This window comes from Kogia breviceps, chromosome 7 (assembly GCF_026419965.1).
Source record: "Kogia breviceps isolate mKogBre1 chromosome 7, mKogBre1 haplotype 1, whole genome shotgun sequence".
Taxonomy (NCBI): domain Eukaryota; kingdom Metazoa; phylum Chordata; class Mammalia; order Artiodactyla; family Physeteridae; genus Kogia; species Kogia breviceps.
This window is the reverse complement of record NC_081316.1, coordinates 57,029,275-57,056,461: the sequence shown is the minus strand read 5'-3', so window position 1 is coordinate 57,056,461 and position 27,187 is coordinate 57,029,275. Positions and strand designations below refer to the sequence as shown.

Genomic DNA, 27,187 nt, shown 5'->3' with positions numbered 1-27,187 from the left:
AACAGATATTGGAAAAATAGTGATTTAATTTTTATAGAGTAACCAATTAAGTGTTCTCAATTAAATCAGTTGCGATTATAAAGCAAGTGGATGGAAATATTAACTCCTCCTTCTCAGCCCCTTCAGCTTCTATCTGATTGGGGAGTTTAGAAATACAAAATACTAAGTCCTCTACACATAAGCCTGGCCAGCCAACATCACCATTCTTATTTCCTGCCTCGCATACCTTGCGCCAAATCACTCAGTGGTCTTTTCACATCTGAAATCTGCTTAGATGTTCATGTTTTTGCATGTGCTCTTTCTCCTGCAAGGGAGTACCCTTCCTTCCAATGTCTGCCGGTCAGGCAAATATCCACAGATGCTTCAGTTCTCAGCTTGAGAGTTATATCTTCTCTGAAACCATCCTGACCTGTTCCCCCGTCCCTCTTTGATACCCATTCTCAGTCAGATATCCTTTCTCGATCCTTCATTAATCCCTCATACATATTTCCTGTGTGATGCTTACACTGTTATGTGCAGGTATGTGTTTATATTTTCTGTCACTCTTAATAATGAGTCCTCTGAAGGAAAAGATCTTATTTGACTTGTTCAGTGTAGTAACTTGCACGGTGCTTGGCATATATATAACATAAGCTTCATAGATATTTGCTAACAGAAAGAAAAAAAAGGGGTAATGTGGGGAGGGAGGGGGGGAGGAATTTATGCTCAAAGTGACGAGGGTGCTCAGTTTGGTTTAAGAGAAGGCTCCATATTATTCTTATCGTCTTACCCTTCCAGGGAGATGGCCCGTTGGAGAGTCACTGAAGGCTGCCGGGTTGTAGTGCTGTGTTGGGAATGACTGCAAGAAAAGAAAGAAAAAACACAGATCATTTATTTAAAATATCTTTACACATTCTAATAGTCTTATTGTCATGAAAAGAATCAATCTTGGAAGAAATACAGGAGATTAAATGACTGTTCTTTGGTGATAAGCAGAATCATCTACCACAGTATAACACTCTACCAGATAAGGGACTAATATTTCTTTATAATTTGATTTCAACGTGTATTATTCAAGAGTAAGCTTTAAATGAAGGGTAGCCATGAAAAATAAATATATTTGGAAGAGGTAATTATTTTCCCCTTGGAATAAGGTAACATAAAGCATAAAAACAAATTTCACTATGATGCAATATTTTGTTAATGCAGAACATTTTTTTTCTAACAAAATTTTAAATGGCAAATTTGCAAATTGGAGTAGTATTTAATTAGTATAAGTTTATTAGTTTATATTTGCAATACTTGTAAAAAGAACAATAATTCAACTGTTGAAAGAAAACAAAAACTTGAAAAATGGTATTTCCAGTTGCATATCAACATTAGAGTTAAGGTAATTCCATATTTATTTTGGTTGCATGATAACAAGGTAAGACTGATTTTATAGATAAGTATTTGCACTAGAAATTGTATCTTTGCACTAGATATTATATTGTATATATAGTAGTATCTAATACTTATTGAGTACCTATTGTCTGAGTTACTTTTCTAAGTATATATATATATATTTTTTTCTTTCTTTTTTTTTTTTGTGGTATGCGGGCCTCTCACTGTTGTGGCCTCTTCCATTGCAGAGCACAGGCTCAGTGGCCATGGCTTATGGGCCCAGCTGCTCCACAGCATGTGGGATCTTCCTGGACCTGTGCACGAACCCGTGTCCCCTGCATCGGCAGGCGGATTCTCAACCACTGTGCCACCAGGGAAGCCCAGTCTATTTTTACATCCTTTATTTCTTACAGCTCTGTGAGGTATGTACTGTCCCATTTGACAGATGAGGAAATAAAGGTACAGGAAGGTTTAAAACTTGCCCAAATTCATGTGGTAAATACCTGTGCTTGAAACAGTATCTAGACTGATTCTAGTGCCATTCTTCTTAACCATCATATTATATCACCTTCCAAATGGTAACAGTATTTTTGGCTTTGAAAGAATTAGTCTCAGAATACTCTTCAATTAGAGATAGAGGGAGACTCTTTTTCATCTGAGATATGCACAATGACAATCCAAGAGCATATTGTAATGAATTGTGAGTTTCCTATGTATTAAAGTATACAAGAAAATGTATTTCAGTGTGTCATTTTAGTTTGTAGTATTAGTTTAAAAACTTATTTGTAACATTAGTTACATATACATGTAGTGTGTGAAGGTGTGTATATACAAATATATGTATAGAGGGAAACTTGAGTAAAATATTTGCAGAACATGAGGCAACTTCACACATTTCTAAGACTTCTCAGCACATACTTTGAGAACACTGACATTGCCATAGAGAGCCAAGCAAATAGGCTGCAGATTTTCATTCAGAACTCTTGTTATTATGGGTGAGAGGAGGTATTTCTCTGTGACCAGCATTTAACTGTGACATGGATGACATTTATCTGAGGTTGAGAGAGCAGAATTTGGGGACTATGGCTAAGGCCTAGAGAATGGTCGTTTTCTTCAAATTAAGGATTGTATCCTTTGTTTCCTGGCATCCCTCATAGTGCCGAGCATCACTTTTATCCACTAAGTGTGTTTTGATTGGCCAACTGAAAGGCAATGTAGCATTGAGGAGCTGGACCATGTAGCCAGGCTGCCTGAGTTCAAATTTCAGCTCTGCCACATAGACCAATGTGACCTTGATTGAGTTTCTTAAAGTTCTCTGTAACAGTACCTTCCTCATAGGGTAGTTATTCAATGAATACAGTGTTTAGAACAGTGTCTGTCTGTCTTACATGGTAAAAGCTACATAAGTGTTAAATAAACTGATATGATTTAGCAGAGTGTGCACTTTGAGATCTTTCTTTAGTACTAAATAAGCATAATTAATTATTTAGATAACTTCAATTAGCCATATAGTCAATGTCACAAGGTGTAGATTTGTGAGTATATTATAACTTTGGTGGTCAATATCAAATTATTAAAATGTTTTCTGTTGTAAAAACATTATAAAATTAATAGAAATCAGCCACAGCAATCAGACAAGAAAAAAGAAATAAAAGGTATCCAGATTGGAAGGGAAGAGGAAAAATTGTCATTATGTGCAGATGACATGATACTATACAGAGAAAATCCTAAAGGCACCACCAGAAAACTACTAGAGCTCATCAGTGAAATTTGGTAAAGTTGCAGGATACAAAATTAATATACAGAAATCTGTTGCATTTCTTTACACTAGCAATGAAATATCAGAAAGGGAATGTAAAAAAAAAAAAACTCCCGGGCTTCCCTGGTGGCGCAGTGGTTGGGAGTCCGCTTGCCAATGCAGGGGATACGGGTTCGTGCCCCGGTCCGGGAAGATCCCACATGCCGCGGAGCGGCTGGGCCCGTGAGCCATGGCCGCTGGGCCTGCGCATCCGGAGCCTGTGCCCCGCAACGGGAGAGGCCACAACAGTGAGAGGCCCACGTACCGCAAAAAAAAAAAAAAAAAAAAAAAAAAAAAATCCCCTTTAAAATTGCATTAAAAAATACTTAGGAATAAACCTGCAAGGAGATGAGACATATGCTAAGAACTATAAAACACTGATAAAGGAAACTGAAGATGAGGCAAAGAAATGGAAAGATAACCCATGCTCTTGGATTGGAAGAATTCATATTGTTTAAATGGCCATACTACCCAAAGCAATCTACAGATTTAATGTGATCCCTATCAAATTACCCATGACATTTTCCACAGAACTTGAAAAAATAACTCTAAAATTTATATGAAACCACAGAAGACCCAGAATTGCCAAAGCAATCCTGAGGAAAAAGAAAAAAGCTGGAGGTATAACCCTTCCAGACTTCAGACAATACTCCAAAGTTACAGTAATAAAACAGACCTATGGATCAATGGAACAGGACAGAAAACCCAGAAATTAACCCACGCACTTATGGTCAAAATTAATCTACAACAAGAAGGCAAGAATATACAATGGAGAAAAGACAGTCTCTTCAATAAGTGGTGCTGGGTAAACTGGACAGCTACATGTAAAAAAAAAATGAAATTAGAACACTCTCTAACACCATACACAAAAATAAACCCCCAATGGATCAAAGACCTAAATGTAAGACTGGATCTGTAAAACTCCTAGAAGAGAACACATGCAAAACATTCTCTGACATAAATTGTAGCAATGTTTTCTTAGGTCAGTCTCTCAAAGCAATATAAATAAAAGCAAAAATAAACAAATGGGACCCAGTCAAACTTACAAGCTTTTGCATAGCAAAGGAAACAAAATGAAAAGACAATCTATTGAATGGGAGAATATATTTGCAAATGATGCAACCAACAAGGGATTAATCTCCAAAATATGCAATTATGCAGCTCAATAAAAAAGATCCCATCAGAAAATGGGTAGAAGACCTAAATAGACACTTCTCCAAAGAAGACACATAGACAGCCAACAGGCACATAAAAACTTGCTCAACATAGCTAATTACTAGAGAAATGCAAATCAGAACTACAGTGAGGTATCATCTCTTGCTGGTCAGAATGGCTATCATTAAAAAGTCTACAAATAACAAATGCTGGAGAGGCTGTGGAGGAAAGGGAACACTCCTGTACTGTTGGTGAGAATGTAAACTGGTGCAGCCATTATGGAAAACAGTATGGAGGTTCCTCAAAAACTAAAATCTAAAAATAGAGTTGGCATATGATACAGCAGTCCCACTCCTGGTCATATATCTGGAAAAGATGAAAACTGTAACTTGAAAAGATACATGTACCCCAGTGTTTATAGCAGCACTATTCACAATAGCCAAGACATGGAAGCAACCAATGTCCATTGGCAGGTGAATGGATAAAGATGTGGTGTATATATACACACACATATATATATATGTACACACACACATACACAACACTGGAATATTAATCATAAAAAGAATGAAATAATTCCATTTGCAGCAACATGGATGGACATAGAGATTATCATACTAAGTGAAGTAAATCAGAGACAAATATCATATGATATCAGTTAGATGTGGAATCTAAAATGATACAAATGGACTTATTTACAAAACAGAAATAGATTCACAAAGAACAGACTGGTGGTTGCCAAGGGGGAGGGGGGTGGGGGAGGGATGGATTGGGAGTTTGGGGTTAGCAGATGCAAACTATTATGTATAGAATGGATAAACCACAAGGTCCTACTGTATAGCATGCAGAACTATATTCAATATCCTGTGATAAACCATATGGAAAAGAATATAAAAAATGTATATATGTATAACTGAATCACTTTGCTGTACAGCAGAAATTAACACAACATTGTAAATCAACTATACTTCAATTTAAAAAAATTCTCTGACATAAATCATAACAATGTTTTCTTAGGTCACTCCCCGCAGGCAATAGAAATAAAAGCAAAAACAAACAAATTGGACCTAATCAAATTTACAAGCTTTTGCATAGCAAAGGAAACAAAAAGACAACCTAGGAAACAGGAGAAAATATTGCAAATGATGTGACCGACAGGGTTAATTCCCCAAATATACAAACAGCTCATACAACTCAATAACAAAAAAACCCAAACAACCCATCAAAAAATGAGCAGAAGACCTAAATAGACATCTCCAAAGAAGATACATATTGGGTTGGCTAACAGGCACATGAAAAGATGCTCAACATAGCTAATTATTACAGAAATGCAAATCAAAACTACAATGAGGTATCACCCCACACCAGTCAGAATGACCATCATCAAAAAGTCTACAAATAATAAATGCTGGAGAGGGTGTGGGGAAAAAGGAACCCTCCTACACTGTTGGTGAGAATGTAAACTGGTGCAGCCCCTATGGTAAACAGTATGGAGTTCCTTAAGAACCTGAAAATAGAGTTACCATATGATCCAGCAATCCCACTCCCGGGCGTATATCTGGAGAAAACTCTAATTCAAAAAGATAAATGCATTCCAGTGTTCATAGCAGCACTATTTACAATAGCCAAGACATGGAAGCAACCTAAATGTCCATTGACAGAGGAATGGATAAAGAAGGTATGGTATGTATACATAATGGAATATTACTCATCCATATAAAAGGATGAAATAATGCCACTTGCCACATGGACCTAGAGATTATCATCTAAGTGAAGTGAGACAGGGAAAGACAAATATCATATGATATCACTTAGATGTGGAATCTAAAAAATAACAAATGAACTTATTTACAAAACAGAAACAGATTCACAGACACAGAAAACAAACTTATGGTTACCAAAGGGAAAAGGAGTCAGAGAGGGATAAATTAGGACTTTGGGATTAGCAGATATAAACTACTATACATAAAATAGGTAGACAACAAGGTCCTACTATATTGCACAGGGAAGTATATTCAATATTGTGTAATAAACTATAATGGAAAAGAATATGAAAAAGAATATATATATATTCACAAATACATATATGTAACTGAATCACTTTGTTGTAAACCCCAAACTAACACAACATTGTAAATCAACTATACTTTAATTAAAAAATTAAATTAATGGAAATCAAAATGAGAGAATAAAATAAATTCACATATAATTCCACTGCCTTGTCTCAGACTTTACAGAATCATCTAATTTAATTCTCAGAGCTGTCCTATAAGGAAGGTATGAGAATCCCCATTTTATATTTAAGAAAACACAAAGAAATAACGTCAGAAAACAACAGGTTGCAAATATGGAGCCAGTATTCAAACTAAAGCCCCTCTTCTTGCCAAATGTATGTACTTTAAACTCTATGCTACTGATTCTCTGTATTTCTACATGTGTTTCCTATCATTTTATATATACACAGACCATATATAACTTCATATCTGCATTCCCCCCCCCCCCTCTGCCTTACATTATAATTTAATCACTCCTGGTAAGGTTTCCATAATTATTATTTTGGTGTTCTATTATGTTACTTACTCTGAAGATGTAATTTATTTAATCATCCTTTTGCAAATGGATATTTGGGTTATTTCTATTGTTTTAATATTATAAACAATGCTGCAATGAACACAGTGATATCAATTACTTTTTTTTACTTGACAGTTTCCTTTGAATGTATTCCCCCAAATGGAAACATTTATTTGGTTATGTTTTATGACTTATGTTATTAATTACTTTTCAAAAGTTTCTACCATTTTATTGCTTCTAAAAATATATGTATATGTGCTAGTTTCACCACAATCTTATAAGCCCTGCTATTATAATTTAAAAAAACTTGATATTAGGTACAAAATGATGCCTCAGATTTATGAGTATTTCTTTATTCATGAGAATGACCTCTTTTTTCTATATGCTTATTTGCTATGCTAATTGTACTTTTTTGTTTAAACTGTTCAAGCTTTTCCTTTACCATTTATCTTCCACTGGTTTAGAGAGTACCAACATTTCTTGGGTAAATATCAATGATGCTTCCTAAGCAAGATTAATGAGTAACTGGAATCACTGATAGCTTCCTCACCAATAACCTGGCCCATATAATGAAAACAAAGAAATATTCAGTAATCTCACTTATCACTACCTTAAACTAATTAATATTCTGCCCCAAATTATTCCAAAAATGTCCCTTTAAAAGTTTTAGTGACACCTAGATTAAGTGCAAAAGGTACCATGAAGTGCTCATAGAAATTGACTCCTTTTGTGTTACACACACAAAGTCAGCCAGTTTCTCCTAGCATGTAAATCTGGAACAAACAGAGCTTTTTACAACATGTAATTACCCTTTTACTCTACTAAGACTTATATCGTGAATTACCTGACAGTCAAGACCTACAGATGCAAGGGAATTTTTGTTATACCCTGATAGTAACATTTAAGCAGTAATTGAAGTCAGTATTAGAAGCTACCTGATGGTGATAGTAAGTGGTATTAAAAAAAAATCAAATATCTTCCCCTTGGGACCAAGTAGGTTTCATCCTTTCTGTATCATTGGCTACATACATAGCATGCTGCTAGTTCTACCATGACTAAGAAATTATAGGTGACAACTGCCTGGCTCTTTCACCTCTTGAGGCAGAGAGGCCAGCCAGATGGAATTCTGAGAAGTGTAGTGGAAAGAACCAAGGAAGGAAAGCACAGCTAAAACTTAAAGCTTTCAAAAGCTAAAAGAACTGTTGTAAAGCCAAGTCAGCTTTACAGCAAATGTTAAAGGAAATTCTCTGAGCAAGAGAGAAAAGGCCACAACTAGAAACAAGAAAAGTACAGAAGGAAAGAGCTCACTGGTAAAGGCAAACATACAGTAAAGGTAGGAAATCATCTACACACAAAGCTAGTAGGGAGGTTAAAAGAGAAAAGTAGTACAGTCATCTGTATCCACAATAAGTGGTTAAAGGATACACAAAACAATTAGATGTAAAGTATGGTATCAAAAACAGCGTGAGGGGAGGAGAGTACAAATCAAGGGTATTTAAAATGCATTTGAAATGAAGAGATCAGCAATTGAAAACAGCCACATTTATATACAGACCACTATAAAAAAAACCCTCATGGTAACAGCAAACCAGAAATCTATAATAGATACAAACAAAAAAGAAAAAGGAATCCAAGGATAACACTAAAGATAGTCATCAAGCCATAAGATAACAAAAGAAAAAGAAAGATGTACAAAAAGAAATACAAAACAATTAATAAAATGGCAATAAGAACGTACATATTAGTGATTACCTTAAATGTAAATGGACTAAATGTTCCAACCAAAAGACACAGACTGGCTGAATGGCTAGAAAAACAAGACCCATATATATGCCAACTACAAGAGATTCACTTTATTTATTTGAGATTCATCTTAGATCTAGAGAGACATACAGACTGAAAGTGAGGGGATGGAAAAAGATATTCCATGCAAATGGAAATAAAAGAAAGCTGGAGTAGCAATACTTTTATATCAGACAAAATAGACATTAAAGACTGTTACAAGAAACAAAGAAGGATACTACATAATGATCAAGGAATCAATCCAAGAAGATATAACAATTGAAAATATATGTGCACCCAACATAGGAGCACCTCAATACATAAGGTAAATGCTAACAGCTATAGAAGAGAAAATTGACAGTAACACAATAATAGTGGGGGACTTTAACACCCCAATTACATCAATGGATGGATCATTCAGATAGAAAATCAATAAGAAAACATAGGCCTTAACTAACACTAGACTATGAGGACTTAACTGATATTTATAGAGCATCCAACCTGAAAGCAGCTGAATACACATTCTTTTCAAGTGCACATGGAACATTCTCCAGGATAGATCACATGCTAGACCACAAACAAGGCTCAATAAATTTAAGAAAACTGAAATCGTGTCAAGCATCTGTTCCAACCACATGCAATGAGAAGAGAAATCAACTACAAGAAAAAAACTGCAAAAAACACAAACACATGGAGGCTAAACAATATGTTACTAACAACCAACGGATCACTGAAGAAATCAAAGAGGAAATCAAAAAATACCTAGAGACAAATGACAACAAAAACAATGTGATCCAAAACCTATGGGACACAGCAAAACCAGTTCTAAGAGGGATGTTTAGAGCAATACAAGCTTACCTCAGGAAACAAGAAAAATCCCAAATTGCTTAACTTTACACCTAAAGCAATTACAGACGGAAGAAACAAAATCCCAAGTTAGCAGAAGGAAAGAAAAATCAGAGCAGAAAGAAATGAAATAGAAAAAAAGAAAACAAGAGCAAAGATCAATAAAACTAAAAGCTGGTTCTTTGAGAAGATAAACAAAATTGATAAACAATTAGCCAGACTCATCAAGAAAACGAGGGAGAGGACCCAAATCACTTGCTCTCCACAACTGGAGAAAGCCCTTGCACAGAAACAAAGACCCAACACAGCCAAAAATAAATAAATAAATAAATTTATTTTAAAAAACTCCAAAAAACAAAATTGATAAACCATTAGCCAGACTCATCAAGAAAAAGAGGGAGAGGACTTAAATCAATAAAATTAGAAATGAAAAAGGAGAAGTTACAACAGATGCTGCAGAAGTACAAAGCATCCTAAGGGAGAACTACCAGCAACTCTATGCCAATAAAATGGACAACCTGGAAGTAATGGACAAATTCTTAGGTATAACCTTCGAAGACTGAACCAGGAAGAAATAGAAAATATGAACAGACCAATCACAAGTAATGAAATCAAAACTGTGATTAAAAATCTTCCAACAGGGCTTCCCTGGTGGCGCAGTGGTTGAGAATCCGCCTGCCGATGCAGGGGACATGGGTTCGTGCCCCGGTCCGGGAAGATCCCACATGCCGCGGAGCGGCTGGGCCCGTGAGCCATGGCCGCTGAGCCTGTGCGTCCGGAGCCTGTGCTCCGCAACGGGAGAGGCCACAGCAGTGAGAGGCCCGCGTACCACAAAAAAAAAAAAAAAAAAAAAAAAAAAAAAAAAAAAAAAAAAAAAAAAAAAAATCTTCCAACAAACAAAAGTCCAGGACCAGATGGCTTAACAGGTGCATTCCATCAAACATTTAGAGAAGAGTTACCACCCATCCTTCTCAAATTCTTCCAAACAACTGCAGAGGAAGGAACACTCCCAAACTCATTCTACAAGGCCACCATCACCCTGACACCAAAACCAGACAAAGATACTACAAAAAAATAAAATTACAGACCAATATCACTGATGAATGTAGATGCAAAAATCCTCAACAAAATACTAGCAAACAGAATCCAACAATACATTAAAAGGATCATGCACCATGATCAAGTAGGATTTAACCCAGGGATGCAAGGATTCTTCAATATATGCAAATCAATCAATGTGATATACCAGATTAACAAATTGAAGAAGAAAAACCATGTGATCATCTCAGTAGATGCAGAAAAAGCTTTTGACAAAATTCAACACCCATTTATGACAAAAACCCTCCAGAAAGTGGGCATAGAGGGAACCTACCTCAACATAATTAAGGCCATATATGACAAACCCACAGCAAACATCATTCTCAATGGTGAAAAACTGAAAGTATTTCCTCTAAGATCAGGAACAAAACAAGGATGTCCACTCTCGCCACTATTATTCAACATAATTTTGGAAGTCCTAGCCATGGCAATCAGAGAAGAAAAAGAAATAAAAGGAATACAAATTGGAAAAGAAGAAGTAAAATTGTCACTGTTTGCAGATGACATGATACTATACATAGAGAATCCTAAAGATACCACCAGAAAACTACTAGAGCTAATCAATGAATTTGGAAAAGCTGCAGTATACAAAATTAATGCACAGAAATCTCTTGCATTCCTATACACTAATGATGAAAAATCTGAAAGAGAAATTAAGGAAACACTCCCATTTACCACTGCAACAAAAAGAATAAAATACCTAGGAATAAACCTACCTGGGGAGACAAAAGACCTGTATGCAGAAAACTATAAGACACTGATGAAAGAAAGATGATACAGATGGAGAGAGGTACCATGTTCTTGGATTGGAAGAATATTGTGAAAATGACTATACTACCCAAAGCAATCTACAGATTCATTGCAATCCCAATCAAATTACCAATGACATTTTTTACAGAACCAGAACAACAAATCTTAAAATTTGTATGGAGACACCAAAGACCCCAAATAGCCAAAGCAGTCTTGAGGGAAAAAACAGAGCTGGAGGAATCAGATTCCCTGATTTCAGACAATACTACAAAGCTACAGTAATCAAGACAATATGGTACTGGCACAAAAACAGAAATATAGATCAATGGAACAGGATAGAAAGCACAGAGATAAACCCACGCACCTATGGTCAACTAATCTATGACAAAGGAGGCAAGGATATACAATGGAGAAAAGACAGCCTCTTCAATAAGTGTTGCTGGGAAAACTGGACAGTTACATGTAAAAGAATGAATTTAGAACACTCCCTAACACCACACACAAAAATAAACTCAAAATGGATTAGAGACCTAAATGTAAGACTGGACACTATAAAACTCTTAGAGGAAAACATAGGAAGAACACTCTTTGACATAAATCACAGCAAGATCTTTTTTGATCCACCTCCTAGAGTAATGGAAATAAAAACAAAAATAAACAAATGGGACCTAATGACACTTAAAAGCTTTTGCAAAGCAAAGGAAACTACAAACAACACAAAAAGACAACCCTCAGAATGGGAGAAAATATTTGCAAATGAACCAACGGACAAAGGATAAATCTCCAAAATATATAAAGAGGTCATGCAGCTCCACCTTAAAGAAACAACCCAATCCAAAAATGTGCAGAAGACCTAAACAGACATTTCTCCAAAGAAGACATACAGATGGCCTAGAAGCACATGAAAAGTTGCCCAACATCACTAATGATTAGAGAAATGCAAATCAAAACCACAATGAGGTATCACCTCACACCAGGTAGAATGGGCATCATCAGAAAACCTACAAACAACAAATGCTGGAAAGGGTGCTGAGAAAAGGAACCCTTTTGCACTGTTGGTGGAATTGTAAATTGATACAGCCACTATGGAGAACAGTATGGAGGTTCCTTAAAAAACTAAAAATATAATTACCATATGATCCAGCAATCCCACTACTGAGCATATACCCAGAGAAAACCATAAATCAAAAAGACACATGCACCCCAATATTCACTGCTGCACTATTTACAATAGCCAGGTCATGGAAGCAACCTAAATGTCCAACAACAGACAAATGGATAAAGAAGATGTGGTACATATACACATTGGAATATTACTCAGCCATAAAAGGGAATGAAATTGGGTCATTTGTAGAGACGTGGATGGATCTAGCGACTGTCATACAGAGTGAAGTAAGTCAGAAAGAGAAAAACAAATATCGTATATTAATGCATATATGTTGAACCTAAGAAAATGGTACAGATGAACCGGTTTGCAGGGCAGAAATAGAGACACAGATGTAGAGAACAAATGTATGGACACCAAGGGTGGAAAGTGGCGGAGGTGGTGGTGGGATGAATTGGGAGGTTGGGATTGACATATATACACTAATATTTATAAAATGAATAAGAACCTGCTGTATAAAAAATAAATAAAGTTCTAAAATTTAAAAAAAGAGACTAAAAAAAGTTAGAAAAGATCAATGAGACTAAAAGCTGGTTCTTTGAAAAGATAAACAAAATTGATAAACCTTTAGCCAGACTCATCAAGAAAAAAGGGGAGAGGGTCCAAGTCAGTAAAATCAGAAATGAAAAAGGAGAAATTATAACTGATACCACAGAAATAAAAAGGATCATAAGAGACTATTACAAGCAACTATACACCAATAATATGGACAACCTAGCAGAAATGAAGAAATTCTTAGAAAGGTACAATCTTCCAAGACTGAACCAGGAGGAAACAGAAAATATGAACAGACAAATTACCAGAAATGATATTGAATCAATAATCAAAAAGTTCCCAACAAACAAAAGTCCAGGACCAGATGGCTTCACAGTCAATTCTATCAAACATTTAGAGAAGAGTTAACACTTATCCTTCTGAAACTCTTCCAAACAATTGCAGAGGAATGAACACTCCCAAACTCATTCTACGAGGTCACTGTCATCCTGATACTAAAACCAGAAAAGATACCACAAAAAAGAAAATTACAGGCCAATATCACTGATGAACATAGATGCAGAAATTCTCAACAAAATACTAGCAAACCGAATCCAACAATACATTAAAAGGAGCATACACCATGACCAAGTAGGATTTATCCTAGGGATGCAAGGATAATTCAATATCCTCAAATCAATCAGTGTGATATGCCACATTAACAAATTGAAGAATAAAAACAATATGGTCATCTCAGTAGATGCAGAAAAAGCTCTGGACAAAATTCAACACCCATTTATGATAAAAACTCTTCAGACAGTGGGCATAGATGGACCATACCTCAACATAATAAAGGCTGTATATGACAAACCCACAGCTAACATCATACTCAATGGTGAAAAGGTGAAAGGATTCCCTCTATGATCAGGAACAAGACAAGGATGCCTACTCTCACCATTTTATTTAACACAGTTTTGGAAGTGCTAGGCATAGCAATCAGGGAGAAAGAAGAAATAAGAGGAATCCAAATTGGAAAGGAAGAAGTAAACCTGTGATTGTTTGTAGATGACATGAAACTATACAGAGAAAGTCCTAAAGATACCAAGAGAAAACTACCAGAGGGCATCAATGAATTAGGCAAAGTTGCAGGATACAAAATTAATATACAGAAATCTGTTGCAATTCTATACACTAAGAATGAAAGATAAGAGAGAGAAATTAAGGAAGCAATCCCATTTAGCATTGCAGCAAAAAGAATAAAATACCTAGCAATAAACCTACCTAAGGAGGCAATAGACCTGTACTCAGAAAACTATAAGACACTGATGAAAAAAATTGAAGACAACACAAACAGAAAGATATACTGTGTTCTTGGATTGGAAGAATATGTATTGTGAAAATGACCACACTACCCAAGGCAATCTACAGATTCAATGCAACCCCTATCAAATTACCAATGGCATTTTTCACCAAAAAACAAAAAATTTTAAAATATGCATGGAAATACAAAAGACCTCTAATAGCCAAAATAATCTTGAGAAAGAAGAATAGAGCTTGCAGATTCATGCTGCCTGACTTCAGACTATTCTACAAAGCTACAGCAACCAAAACAATATGGTACTGGCACAAAAGCAGACACAAAGATCAATGGAACAGGATCAAAAGCCCAGAAATACACCCACACACTTATGGTCAATTAATCTACAACAAAGGAGGCAAGAACATACAGTGGAGAAAAGACAGTCTCTTTAATAGGTGGTGCTGGGAAAACTGGACAGCTATGTGTAAAAAATAATGATATGAGAACATTCTCTAACTCCATATACAAAAATAAACTCAAGGGGGCTTCCCTGGTGGCGCAGTGGTTGAGAGTCCGCCTGCCGACGCAGGGGACATGGGTTCGTGCCCCGGTCCAGGAAGATCCCACGTGCCGCAGAGCGGCTGGGCCCGTGAGCCGTGGCCGCTGAGCCTGCGCGTCCGGAGCCTGCGCTCCGCAATGGGAGAGGCCACAACAGTGAGAGGCCCACATACTACAAACAAACAAACAAAAAACTCAAAAGGGATTAAAGACCTAAATGGAAGACCAGATACTATAAAACTTCTAGAGGAAAATATAGGCAGAACACTCTTTGACTTAAATTGCAGTGACATTGTTTTTTGGATTTGTCTCCTAGAGTAATGGAAACAAAAGCAAAAATAAACAAATGGAACCTAATTAAACTGAAAAGCTTTTCCATAGCAAAGGAATCCATCAACAAAATGAAAAGACAACCTGCAGAATGGGAGAAAATATTTGCAAACTGTGAGACTGACAAGGGATTAATCTCCAAAATATACAAATAGCTCATACAGCTGAATATAAAAAAAAAAAATTCAAAAAAATGGGCAGAAGATCTAAATAGACATTTCTCCAAAGAAGACACATAGACATCCAACAGGCACATGAAAAGATGCTCAATGTGGCTAATTATTACAGAAAGGCAAATCAAAACTACAATGAGGTACCAGCCTCACATTGGTCATGAAAAAGTCTACAAACAATAAATGCTGGAGAGGGTGTGGAGAAAAGGGAACCCTCCTACACTGTTGGTGAGAATATAAACTGGTGTAGCCACTATGGAAAACAGTATGGAGTTTCCTTAAAAAACTAAAAATAGAGTTGCCATATGACCCATCAATCCCACTCCTGGTCCTATATTTGGAAAAACCAAGACTCTAATTTGAAAAGATACACACACCCCAGTGTTCACAGCAGCACTATTTACAATAGCCAAAACATGGAAGCAACCTAAATGTCCATCGACAGATGAATGGATAAAGAAGATGTGGTATGTATACATAATGGAATATTACTTATCCATAGTAAAGGATGAAATATGTCATTTGCAGCAACAAGGATGGACCTAGAGATTTTCATACTAAATGAAGTAAGTTGGACAGAGAAAGATGAATATAATATGATATCACTTAGATGTGGAACCTAAAAAATGATAAAAATGAACTTATTTACAAAACAGAAACAGATTCACAGACATAGAAAACAAACTTATGGTTACCAAAGGGAAAACAGGGTGGAGAGGGATAAATTGGGAGTTTGGGATAGGCAGATATAAACTACTATACATAAAATAGATAAATGACAAGGTCCTACTGTATTGCACAGGGAAGTATATTCAATATTATGTAATAAACTATAATGGAAAAGAGTATGAAAAAGTATATTTATATATATACATATATACACACACACACACACACACACATATGTAACTGAATTACTCTGTTGTAGACCCAAAACGAATACAACATTGTAAATCAACTATACTTCAATTAAAAATAGTATATAATATATATTTTAAAATTAAAACAAAAAACAACAACAAAAAAACCCTTAAAGCTTTCAGCATTGGAGGGCTAAGTGCTTGGAATGTTCTTTGTCTGAAAGAAAACACAAACCTACCCACAAATGGCCATTCTCCTCATTGTATCTATCATTTTTCTATACAGTGTCAAACACCTCTTCTGTGTAGCTTTCTGTGATATGCCTACATACCTCCCCAGTGCAGCTGCCATGCTCTCTGTGCCCCACCCAAGCTTCCCACACATCCAGAATAGCACCCATGGCTGAGAATCACCACTACTTATTGTACATGCCTGTTTTTCCTATTATATTTTGTGTGCTTTCAGAGCAAGGAGTAGGGCTTATTCATCTGTACATTCTCAGCCCAGGGCTGGCCCATAGAAGATGCTTCATAAATATCTTTTTGAATGAAGAATACCAAGGATTGAGTTCCATCTATCTGTAAGGCTGATGCTTTATCTCCTTTGAACTATCTAACAACATTGAGAACTAGATATTATGCCCATTTTTGAGAGAAAGTAAATCAAGTCTCAAGGTCTCACAGGTAGTAGGTAGCAAAAGTAGAAAACAGGTTTGTCAGCTCCATAGCGCTCCATAGTCTCCTCTAAGACAAACCATGTTACCTTTCAGACAAATGAAGTCAAAGCTCTGTGATTAGTCCATGAAGATGACCCAACACGTTGTGTTAGGAACCATTATACTAAACTCATACTAAAGATTTTTTTTGCATAAAATACTACCCATTATTTTCACCAGGTATACCCAACTTGCATGCCAGTGGCTTCCGAAGATCATTTTAAAGATGCAGATCATTTAACAGAGGGACTTCTCTGCCCTATCCACACCACCTCATTAGTGAGCCCAGGACATTTTTGAGGATTTAAGTGATAACACATGGTGGGTGAGTAGGGTGAGAATGAGGAAGGCTTAATATCATGTCACAGCACTGATGCTGGGGAAGAAGTCCCTGTCACCTGGTAGGAAACCTGTGGCACTGCACTTAGGTGGCTTGCCTGAGGTGCCAAATAAGGCGACTGTGGAGGTAAATCTTACCAAAACTTTTTAAGACTCAGAAAAAGAGAATAGTTCTATTGCCTTTCTAAATCATGCTGTCATTGAATAAAATTGAGCCAGAAAATAGTAGGGTCTCTTTTCTGAGAACTGTATGATTTTCCAGTGAAAGACTCCTTAGCTGTTCCCTAAGAAAATGGCATTTGAATGGAGCTGAAAAATGCATTCCTATTGCTGCGTAAAATTAAAAACAATTTGAGCATCTGAATTGGAATTGTTTTGTAACACATGGAACACCAAGGACCTAGCTGGTGGTGATAAATGGCTTTTTAATTTTCTCCTTCTCTAAAGCAATGAGAGGCAAGATAAGCGGTCTTTCCAAAATGTTGTAATATTAAAACTATGTTATTTTAATGGAGAGCACAAAGTTTTTTGTGTCTTTAATTAACAAACTGGTAAACGTATTTAATGTGACTTGTAAGGTCCCATCCATCAACTAAAATATCTCCTGATGTATTTTCAATATTCTATTTCATTCTTCACTCACTTTTCTGAAGAACTCACATCTCTCCTTGTCATATTTAACTCTCCACCTTTCTCTTATATACCTGTATCTATCATTTTCTGCTTTCTTAATATTATTTTCTTCTCTTTTTATTAAGTCTACTTTCCCTCCCTTCATTTACTTGCATTAAGTTGCCACTATTCTTTTTCTTTTTTTTTTTTTAATTTGCGGTACATGGGCCTCTCACTGTTGTGGCATCTCCCATTGCGGAGCACAGGCTCCGGACGCGCAGGCTCAGTGGCCATGGCTCACGGGCCCAGCCGCTCCGCGGCATGTGGGATCTTCCCGGACCGGGGCACGAACCCGTGTCCCCTGCATTGGCAGGCAGATTCTCAACCACTGCGCCACCAGGGAAGCCCAGTTGCCACTATTCTTAAAACTAAGAATATATCTTCTTGGTTATCCTACCACTGTCTCAAATGCAACATAATTAAAGCACCATCACCTTCCTCCGTAAAGCTCGATTATTCCTCCTGTTGCTTCATTGATACTTAATGTGAGGTGGTTTTATCATTATTTATGTGTTCTGTTTACATCTAACAAATGTTAATTGGGCACTTACTACACACCAAGGATTGTGTTAGGTGCTTGGGATGATTTTTTGATTCCTTAATACTGTAGTACTCAATAAATACTGATAATAAAGAAGATGGTGAAATCAAATAAACCACTTGGCTTCTTTTCATATGGATAACATTTTACAATAAATCTCCAGGTATAGTTGATAGACAAACCATATAAGCTGGAACTGAACAGGTGTATAAGTATTTTAAATGTTGGAGAAGGGAAAGACTTTCTGAGAAGCTAGGAGAGCATGTTCAAGGTCATGGAGGGCCAAAAGTATGTGTTGTGCTCTGGGAACCTGGAGTGGTTTGGCTTAACCAGAGCTGAGTGGCCATGGATGAGGCCTGGAACCTGGCTGGGGGTGGATCATAAGGGGCAATGAGGTCTGGACTTTATTCTGATGGTAGTGGTGAGCTCTCCAAGGTTATTAAGCAGGGGTACGAAGGGGTCAGAATAAGATCTATGACTCAGAAAGGTAAGGTTGAAAATACTCTGAAAAGTGGAAGAAAGAGGAGGAAATCTACAGGTAGAGAGACTAAAGGGAAATCATCAGAGTAGAGAAAACTAATAAGTGCCTAAACTTTGATAATGGCAATTGGAATTAAGAAACGGGGATACACTGAACACATCTGGAAGTAAAATATCCAGGAATGAATAAGAGGAGGTTATAGAGAGGGCACATTGATCTCTAGAATTGATCCTAGTGATCTGGATGGATGGTCATTTCTTCTGAAAGTTAACGTCTCCTAGAGAGAAGGTGCTTGCCCTTCCCAGGATATAGGAGTGGTTGTGCCCTCTTCATGAACTTCCAAATGAACCTTCAAAAGTAGATTGACTTTGGTGTTAGAAGGAGGGTGGTGGTAAGAATGAATTGAGTTCTACCATTGCTTGAGAGGATGAGCACACTGTTAACAGAATCAAATAGTATTGTGTGTATAAGAAAGTACATTTGTGGATAGAAAAATATAATTGAGTTTGGTTTTGTACACGATTAGCTTGATGTGCCTGTTTACACATGTGGGAGATAAGATTTGCAATGGAACAACCAAAATTACTGGAAAGTTCTTCCTTCTCTTGGTGTAACACCTACTTACTCATAATTGGCACTGAATTACTGAGATATTCCTTGCATCTTCTACTCCTTCAAATAAACATTTCTGGTTTTTTATGAGATGGTTTCAAGATTTCTAGCCATCTTTGCCTGTATACTCTTAATTTTTCCTCCTGATTTCTACTTAAACTGCAGAACCTAGAAATGAATTCAGAGTTCCAGATGTGCTTAGGCCAGGGCTAAGTGCCACTAGATGCTGACTTTCCTCCACCTGGATCCCATACGCCTGCCAGAGCAGGCTAAGATACCATGGACTTAAAAAATTTGCTAAACTGAATGGAAAAAGGAATATAAGGCTTAGTTCCTATCTTCTAGGAGTTCACGTGTATTCTGGGACTGACAGTAACAGCACATAAAAATTTTTTTAAAATTAAATAAAAGGCATGAAGAGGATAAAATCATATTCTACAAACAGTGGTATAATTGTAGATACACTGATTCTCAAAAATTAACTTGCTGATGAAATTTTATAAATAAACATGAAAAAAACTTGCTAAATTGTACTGATAAATTTAGGGTTAACTTCTCATATATTTGTAACACGATAGATTTGATTCAAAATCAGATCTATCATGTACTTGTATATTGGGTTTTGGGAAACTCAATATAGTTATTAATATCCATCCCACCCTTGTCAAATTTAATGGTATTGATTATGATATATTTTTATAGTTTGTTAAGCTAGCATTAGATGATCAATTTAACTCAGTTAATATTTATTAAGCATCTAAGATGTGCCAGCCATTATAGGACTTCACTCTTTCATCTAGTTTCATATCATCTTTGAATATAAGATGGCTTATATTTTCATGCAAACTATTAATTACAAATAGAGACAAGGACTGTGCATTGTGGCAAATCATCACAGATCTTCCTTCAGCTTAATAGTTAGTCCACAAGTTTCATGTTTGAGCTCTTTTAATCAGCATCTTTCTGGAAATTAACCAGTCCTCAAGCTGACCAATGTCCATAGAAGGTGGAATGCTCATGACCCATATATTTCCATTCCTTCCATATGCTTGTATTCTTACTAAGGATCAGTTGTAATTGTTCTCAAATCTGTTTATTCCTATTGTACTCATTTTTATATTCATGCAGTTTAATTAAGTGTTACAAAAATAAAATACAAGTGGGTGAAAAAGAATTGTTTCTATCAAGAGTAAGTTTTATTGATCTAGAAAGACTTAATACTCACATGTAGTTAAAAACTTTGCTGCCAAATTAGATGCGAGAGAAAAAACGGTAAAGGTCAGAAAATAATTATAAATTGAGAATTTTTCACATAGTTTACTTTTGATTCTTATGCTAATTTAAAGAAATCCAAACTGTAAGGCACGGATGATGGATTAAGGTATGCAAGAAAAATAAAGTAGGACTTCATAAAAAAATGGGCCTCAGGTTTCAGGTCTTTTGAATCAATTTGGTGTGCCAAACATTTTAAAGCAATTAACAGACAATTCAGATGCTGGGAAGTAACATCATAAAAACTCTGGCCAGAGACTGACAATGCTAAAGAAAATCTTGACCCTCACATATAAAAAAATGATGAAGAACAAAATTTGTTAACTCATCTCAGACAAATCAAAAGTTCTGATAATTTATAGCAAAACAGTGTATGACATTGGATTAATGACAATGATTTGTTGAAAATTGAAATTTTGGACAAAAAGAAATCATGCATTCCAGGACAAACAGATGCATCTAAATATGAAGAAAAATACTGGATTAAGTTCAGGGCCCTAAATTTCTCATGCCATAGCCAGAGAAGCTAGAAATGTGGTTTTACTTTATGCTGAACAGATCCAGTCAACAGTCAGTAATAACATGGTGACTCAGAAATTGGAGGGGCCTTACTGGAGATATTCCATTTCTTTTTTTAAATACCGTCAAACAACTGGTTTTATTTTGCCACCATACAGTTATATTTTTAAAAGTTAAGGTGAAATAATTAGTGCATGCAAGTATTTTTTTCCCCTAAATGATGACTATTGTATTCAATATTTTGACTAACAAATAAAAAACTGGTTCTGGTTTTGTGGGTTACAAGAAGTTCTACTGTATGAATGTCTAGCAGATTATCACCCAGATATTTGTTCTCTCCTTATCCTTAAAGAGTATCACGGGAGACCTTAGAGTCTTAAAGAGGAGACATAGACTACATTTCATGGTCAGAATGTGGTTAAGGTGAAATTAGAACACAGAGTCAACTCCTAGCCCATGGTTTTCTCTGTCCTGTGCCACTGGGATTTCTTCATATTCTTCTCTGTGGCAACAGTTCAGTGATGAACATGGTAGCCAAAATATTGGCCGTTTAAAAAATCCTGCTCATCACTGTTAAGTAGCTGGAAGACTCTGAAGGTGCACTTCAAATGCTGATTCAATCTCCATGACAAATTCTTTGCTTAAAGCAAGAATGAGAAATCCCAGTATTTTGCCCTCTGGACTGAACCAAATGGTGTATGACTGGTCTCAAAACCTGAAACATCAGGAGCAAAATGTAGTGTTTTAATACAGCAGGCGTATTCCTGCCTTTATGCATTTTGTTTTAGATGGCTGACTGACCATACATCATTTTTCTTTGCTTTTGTAGTATACAAGCTGCATCTCAAGAGGTAATGTATGAACATGTATCAAAAAGCTCCTTTCCATGCAGGTTGTTTTTCACAAGGAAAATGAAACATTGAATCTACAATAGCTTAAATCAAGTGTCAGATAGCTCCATGAATGCAGCTACTTCAAAAAGGAAAACCGAGTTTAGTTAGGAATTTTACATAAAATATTGACAAATACTACAGAGTGCACCAACAATTACAGAAGTAGAAATGGGAAGGTTTTTGTATACCAGTTGGGATTTTAGGCATTTAATTAATATGACCCTGGATATCCCTTTATTTCACACAGGAAGCAAAGTTTTCAGGATAACACTGTCTGGTTATTAGTCTTTGACAATATCTGGGAAGCAAATTTGTGTGAAAAAAAACAGCAGAATTCTAGAAGTGAGAAATGTGGGTTCTCTTATGAGCTCAATAGTCTTAGATAGGTCACTTCACTTGCCTTGCTTTGATTTTTTCTTCAGTATGAATAGGAAACAATTGTTCCTGCCCTTCCCATCTACTTTAGTGGCAGTAGATGGGAAACAGTACTGTGATGGGAAAGGAGCATGGGCTTGGGAGTCAATGGCCTTGGGTTAGGGATTTCTTACTCTTCTTAATTAGGTACTCGTCAACCTCAGACCGAACACTCTCATCTCCAATCCTGTCATCAGTATAATGTAGATACTAGTGCCTTCTCACAGACTGCTCTGAGCGGGAAAATAAAGCTATGTATGAGAAAGAAATTTTGTAAAGTGTGAAGTATGGGAAATAGTAAGTAGAAATTACTTTCTAGGGAGGTAGTGCAATTTGGTCATAAGATGTCTGAACATAGAGACCTGAACCTGAGCTAACTAATGGGCACAAGGAAGAAAAATAGGGCTTGAGCTAAGAAACATCAGGAAGTGGAATTACAGGATTTGGCAATTGCACGTGGTGGGTGAGAGAGGAGTCTAGGACAACTTCCATGTTTCTGGTTGAAGTGATTGGGTCAATGCTGGTACTTCATACTGAGAAAAGAGTGTGAGAATAATAATAGATTTGGGGAGAATATAATTATTTTGATATACATGGTGAGTTTGGGGAACCCTTATGACATTAAGGTACAGATATCTCATAAGATAGATTTTGGAGCCTGATCTCAGTAGACTATTCTGCTATGAAAAAATCCATTTTGGAGTCAACATAATATATATAAGTGCATTGGAAAGCATGAGTTTTCCTAAAGAGATTGTGATGAAAAGAACTGAAAGCTGAGATGGACACCTGGAGATAACCAACATTATAAGACGTGTAGAAGAAGATAAACCTAGAAAAAAAGACTAAGAAAAAACTGAGTGGAGAAATAGGAAAATCAAGAGACTATGAGGTAATGTCAGCTAACAATGGGAGCAGAGAGATAGTTTCAAGAAAGAGAGTTGGTCAACAATTTCCAAAGACTTTAGAGAGTTTACAACAGAGGGAAAACTGGTCATTGGAATTTGAATTATATTCTGTAGGCAAAGAGAGGTCATAAACAATTTTAAGCAATATTAAAACACAGCCACTTCTGCAGTTTAGAGAGAGCCTTCTAGGATCCCCAGCTACATAAAACAGCTAAAGAAGAGATAGAGAAAGCCAAGAAGCTGTAAGAGGAAGCTTGTCTTAAGAAGACTAGGTATGAATACCAAAGCTTTCTGTCAGCATTACCAGGGGCCAGTCCTCAGAAGCCCTTTCTGTAGAGCAAATGGAATAATCACCTTTCCCCTGGCAAACCAGTGTAGGCACCAAGGCAACGAATGGAAACTCTTGCCTCCTATCATACTGTTGGGTTCTATTTTCAATGAAGAATTGTTCTTATTTTATCATTTATTTTCTATATTGATTTTCATGCAGACAGCTGGAACATCCAAATAAATGTGGGCCATTTGGTTGGTAGAAAATATTAGTTTGTATGTATTAGTGTTGTGGGAAAGCTCCACGTGTTTAGTGAAAGGGAAATTGTTTCACTTGACATCTGTAGTCTGAATCTTCCACACAATGGTTACCATAGAGAAGTCATCACCATCACTGCACTAACAAGTGACATGCATAAAAGGCCAGTTGTTCATTTTCCTCTGCTCTTCACTATTCACACCCCCCAAAGTAGGAGTTGTTTCCTCTTCTGGTATTTTCCCTTGGTTGAATATGTTCAAGGCAGCCATGAGGTTATTTGTTCAGCTAAGCTTCTACGTATTACCAGAATTCTAGTATTGAAGAGATGAAAATTGGGACATAAAACCCAACATGATGAAGTACAGTGCTTTCTAAATCTCTTAATGTAGATTTTTAATTCAGTCCAGTGAAGTGAAACTAGACCCCAGCAGCAAACCCTTTCTTTTTAAGTAAATTCTTGGTTTCCTTGGGGATTAATTTTCCAACACAAAGCAACTCTTTTAAAAAAGTTTTTGGGGCTATGAAAAGCTTGATTATATTTAGTATTCATAGCCATTTGACAATCAACATAAGAAAAATATCAAATGTAAAATACCAATGTTAGGAAAGTATCAAAACACTAAAACGCTTTGTCTTTGGATCCTAATGACAAGCTTGCAAATGAAGAAGACTGAATTTCCTCATTAATGAAAAATGATTACCCCTTAGCATCTAAATCAGATATAAGTTACAACTCCATGAAGATGCAAGTGAAAGGGTTTGAAAGGGCATAAGGGTAAAAATTGTGAATCTATGATAGCTTTCTTCTTCACATTTCTTAAGATTTACAACGAATTTTAAAAATCATCTCTTTTTAAGATGCCAAAAATTTTAGTATAGTTCATTAATATATTAGAAGGCTCAGACATCGACTCTCCATACTTTGATTTCCCAGTAGCCTTATCTGCCAGTACCCAGTCATTAACACCCACGATATGCAACGTACTGTGGCTGATGTAATGAAGAAAACAATAAAGGCTAAAACAAGAACTATGATCTTCAAGCATTTACAATGTAATTAGGGAGAAAGGACCTCCATGCACTCACTTGATCATTCCAATTCATTCCCTTTCATTCTTCCTTTTGGTAAACAACAGCATCTCCGGTTGTTAAGTCCAAAAATCTAGGCATTTTCACTGATTCTTCACTTCCCATCTTATTCCACAAACAATTTATTAGCAAGCTCTTTTGCTTCTCCAGTGCTACCACCCTAATGGAGAAATACCTTTCTTGGTACACTTTCACAGCAGCCTCCCAGCTAGTTTTCTTCCTGTCCTTCTAGTCACGTCTCACAATGGCCTGAGAACAGCTTGTTTTAAAGCATGAAATCAGATCATCTTGTCCTCTGCTTACAGAAAACTTTGCAAAGACTTCCCATCACAGTTAGAATAAAATTCACAGTCACTTCCAGGGCTGTAATATCCTGTGGTCGCTGTCCTCCTTTTGGTGTCCATGGCTCACCATTCTGTCAATCACTCCCCAAGACTCAGCCACCCTGGCCTTCTTCCTGACTCTCAGATATTCTCACTAGCTCCTCTCTAAGGGCACCTTCATTAACTACTTGCTTTGTGTCTAGGTCTTCTCCTGGATACCTCCCTCTCAGTCAGGTCTTAACTAAAACATTACCTCTCTAGAGAGGCCTTCCCTGCTTTTCCAGCTAAAGGCACTCCACTCCCATCCCAGGTATTACACAGTCTCTTACACTATTTTATTTCTTCCATAGCACTTGCACTTACTATTCACTTAAATTATCTGTTTATTGATTTGTTTTTGTGTTCACAGACTTCCCTTCCCTTCCAGAGTATTGCTTCCATGAGTAGGAACAAGAAATACACATAAAATCTCTCTCTCTCCTGCCACCACCCCACATCTCTATAATACTGAATGAAAGAGCAAGAAAGGCCTGTGAAATCACACTTAGCCCAGCTCTATTGGGATGGGGTAAATTCATTCAGGATCTTTAATGCCACAGTTTAAATCAAAGGTCATTATTTTAACATCACCTAATGCTGAAGTAATGCTTTCTTAGACTCCATTTTTTCCCTATCTTGGCTTTTTGAAATACCTAAGAACAATTTTTTTACTTAATTTTAGAGGGAGCACCCAGCCAAACCCTTTTGGGGATTACTGTGTTCCCCAAATTCATATCACATCTTGTACTGAGCATGCCATTGGTTTGTAAATGCTCCAAACCCACCTCCTGATTTTATCAAGGCATATCCTCAATCATCTGCACACTCATTCAGCCAACATTTATGGAGTATCCTGTATGTGCCCGGCAACAACCTGTCCTGCAATTTACTTAACCCACCACCTTATATGTACAAAACTGTTCCCTTTATTGCTTTCTGGTAACATCCCACATTCAGTCATTAAACATTTCTGTGTCTACTAAAAGTCAGTACTGTGCTAGGCACTATGAGATGAGATATACAAATAGGAAACAAGCTCAATTCCTTCTATCAAGGATCTCATAGTCTATACAGAGGGATAAGATCAACTAACCAAAAAAAGAAGGGGTGGGGGGAGAAGCAGAAATAAACTGAGCACCATAACAGAGGAGATCTCATGCTAGCCTAGAAGTTTATAGAGGTCCAGGAAGAAAAATAGTAAATGACACTTTTTTAAAAGGATTTTTGTTTGTTTATTTGTTTACCTTAACATTTTGAGAAAGCATTTCCTTTGAATTTTTGGTATTTTTCTTCTGGGGTTTTAAATTTCCAAATATCCCAATAGGGTTATTTTAGGAATAAAGCAAATTATAAATAATGCATACACACCTGTATTATGAAACATCATGCTACTAAGAATTATTGTCTATCACAGTAGTGGAAATATTCATTAGGTAAATGGAACTTTAGAACCAGGAGTATTTTCCAAATGTCTTTTTTTTTTTTTTAACATCTCTGTTGGAGTATAATTGCTTTACAATGGTGTGTTAGTTTCTGCTTTATAACAAAGTGAATCAGCTATACATATACATACATGCCCATATCTCCTCCATCTTGCGTCTCCCTCTCACCCTCCCTA

The 27,187-nt window shown here is 36.5% G+C and overlaps 1 protein-coding gene across 39 annotated transcripts in view; it reads right to left on the bottom strand.

The window, feature by feature from the left end:
- DLG2 (discs large MAGUK scaffold protein 2) overlaps positions 1-27,187 on the bottom strand; it is a 2,077,851-nt gene that overhangs the window by 429,863 nt on the left and 1,620,801 nt on the right. For all 39 annotated transcript variants that reach the window (XM_067038359.1, XM_067038349.1, XM_067038350.1 and 36 more), the window contains one exon: positions 770-838. In XM_067038359.1, the coding sequence (XP_066894460.1) occupies positions 770-838 (69 nt within the window). The remainder of the gene's footprint in view (positions 1-769; positions 839-27,187) is intronic.